This window comes from Centruroides sculpturatus, unplaced genomic scaffold (genome assembly GCF_000671375.1).
Source record: "Centruroides sculpturatus isolate CEXI.00-Female unplaced genomic scaffold, Cexi_2.0 scaffold2976, whole genome shotgun sequence".
NCBI classification, from domain to species: domain Eukaryota; kingdom Metazoa; phylum Arthropoda; class Arachnida; order Scorpiones; family Buthidae; genus Centruroides; species Centruroides sculpturatus.
In genome coordinates, this window is record NW_019387194.1 from 12927 (window position 1) to 14915 (window position 1989).

Genomic DNA, 1989 nt, shown 5'->3' on the forward strand with positions numbered 1-1989 from the left:
AGTCGACCCCCCTATAACACTGTTGATAATTCCGTTTTATATGAATTCCATGTTGTACGAGCCAGTTATATTTTACAAATACGTGTGCTGGGCTGTGAACGGCTCATGTATTTGTAAAATCTAAGTGACTCGTACAACATGGAATTCATATAAAACGGAATTATCAACAGTGTTATAGGGGGGTCGACTGGTAGATACAAGGCAATAGATATATGCATGAGAATCTTATTTATTGTATGATTCTCAAATGAACGAATATTCGTTCATCCATAAATATGTTAACTCGTTAATCGCTAATAAATTCGGTCTTCGATTCCCTCGAGTAAATATCGAACTAAAAAAAAAACTAATAAAAAATCCCATTGAAAAACAAAACATTTGAAAAATAGATCGAGTGTTTTATGGATTTTCTCTAAGGGAATTAAATATTAGTCTATAATTTTAAAGATAATTAGAATAATTTGTTGAATATAAATTATAAATAAAAAGATTTATTCGCATTTCATCAATACTAATCGTTATTTTCACGCATACTTTTTTTTAATATGAAGTAAAGAGATATTGGAGAAAATTAATTTCCGTATAAAATAATATAAAAGAATTAAAAATAATTTAAGTAAACGTTTAAAATTCTGTATGCGAAATGCTGGCAAATAAGATGACCCCCGAAGATTCAAAAACAAATTTTGGAAAAGTCGATATAAACAAACAAACGAGCGTGCTTTTCGTTTATATTTAAAAAAATATATATTTAATTTAAATCGAATAAATACGAAATAAATCGGCAATTTCGTTCAAAAAGAATCGTTTTGTATTATATCTTACTTGAGAATTTAGAAGGAAGTCGGCATTTCTTTTTCTACGTCCGGGATCCGGTGAGAAACCCAAACCATCCCCCGATACTTCGCTAGGATTCGATGCAACTATCACAATATTTGGTGTAAAAAATTCGACCTTCTCTCCGGGACTTAATTTAACATTCGATGCAAAAGTATCCACAACCTGTACTAATCTATATAAAAAGAGAAGAGAATATTTGTTCTATACAACAAAGTTTATTTTAGAACCTGTTCAAATAAGCTTATTTGTACAAAGAACTTAAACAAAATGTATTGTAGTTTAAAATTTTAAAGCGATAAAATAAAATTTTATTTACTTTTTAGTGACAATTCCATCTTCGTCTCCAACCTCGTACACGTTATCGTTAACATCTAACATGTTGCTTAGTACCGAAACCATGTCGTAGGCGAGCTGCAATTTATCAAAACAATAACAAAATGAATCACCATTCGCTTATAAAACAATTTTTAAGCCCGTGAATGTAATTATGCATTTCAATTCCGAATTATCTTTAGAATTTACCTTTTGGTTTTGAACCGCGTATTGTACGATGGCTTCTATTTGACTGGCTGCTTGTTGGAATTCTTTGGGACTAACTTTATCTGGATTACTAGTTAGAGCTTGCAACTCGCCAGCTAATTCTTCCGCTGCTCGAAATCCCTATTAATTTTCGTACGGTTAGTTATTTAATTAACGTAAAGTTTTACAGAAAACACAACGAAACAAGAAAAATACCTCCGCTTGGCAGTTATTCGCATTCACTTCGCTCCACTGAACCGAACCATCTGATAGAAGCAGACAACTTCTTTTAGCGTATCCTTCTATTTCTTCGTTTGCCGGATACAAAGTACCGAAAGGGCATTTTATAAGCACGATCATACCATGCTCTGTGGAATTCCACAGGATTTAATTCACATACCGTGATCGTTCCAGTAAACGCATAAGTATTTTTGCTTATTATTTGTAGGAATGACATAAACAACGGGATCGGTCAGATTAGAAATGGAAATATTATTGATGCTTGCCTGAAGGACTTGTCTATCTGAAAAGGAAACCTTTTATATTAATTAAACAGAACGAAAATAGATGTTTAGAAATAAAAACTCTTACAGTATAATACCTGGAAACGTTTTCAATTCGTGACACGGC

General features: G+C 32.1%; 1 protein-coding gene across 1 annotated transcript; it reads right to left on the reverse strand.

Moving 5' to 3' along the window:
* Positions 1 to 636: 636 nt before the first annotated feature.
* LOC111616265 lies at positions 637 to 1734 on the reverse strand. Its single transcript, XM_023357702.1, has 4 exons — positions 1576 to 1734; positions 1363 to 1500; positions 1157 to 1251; positions 637 to 1012 (listed from the first exon to the last, which is right to left on the reverse strand). The coding sequence occupies exons 1-4, from the start codon at positions 1717 to 1719 to the stop codon at positions 757 to 759; spliced, it is 633 nt and encodes a 210-aa protein (XP_023213470.1). The 5' UTR covers positions 1720 to 1734; the 3' UTR covers positions 637 to 756.
* Between the last annotated feature and the right edge of the window lie 255 nt (positions 1735 to 1989).

Bases quoted from the DNA above. Each gene is read 5' to 3' on its own strand.
- LOC111616265 (XM_023357702.1), bottom strand. From the start codon at position 1,719: ATGATCGTGCTTATAAAATGCCCTTTCGGTACTTTGTATCCGGCAAAC. The intron at 1,252-1,362 runs GTAAATTCTAAA...GATAAATTGCAG, and splicing joins ACGCGGTTCAAAACCAAAAG to CTCGCCTACGACATGGTTTC. The intron at 1,013-1,156 runs GTAAATAAAATT...CTTTTTATATAG, and splicing joins GATGGAATTGTCACTAAAAA to ATTAGTACAGGTTGTGGATA.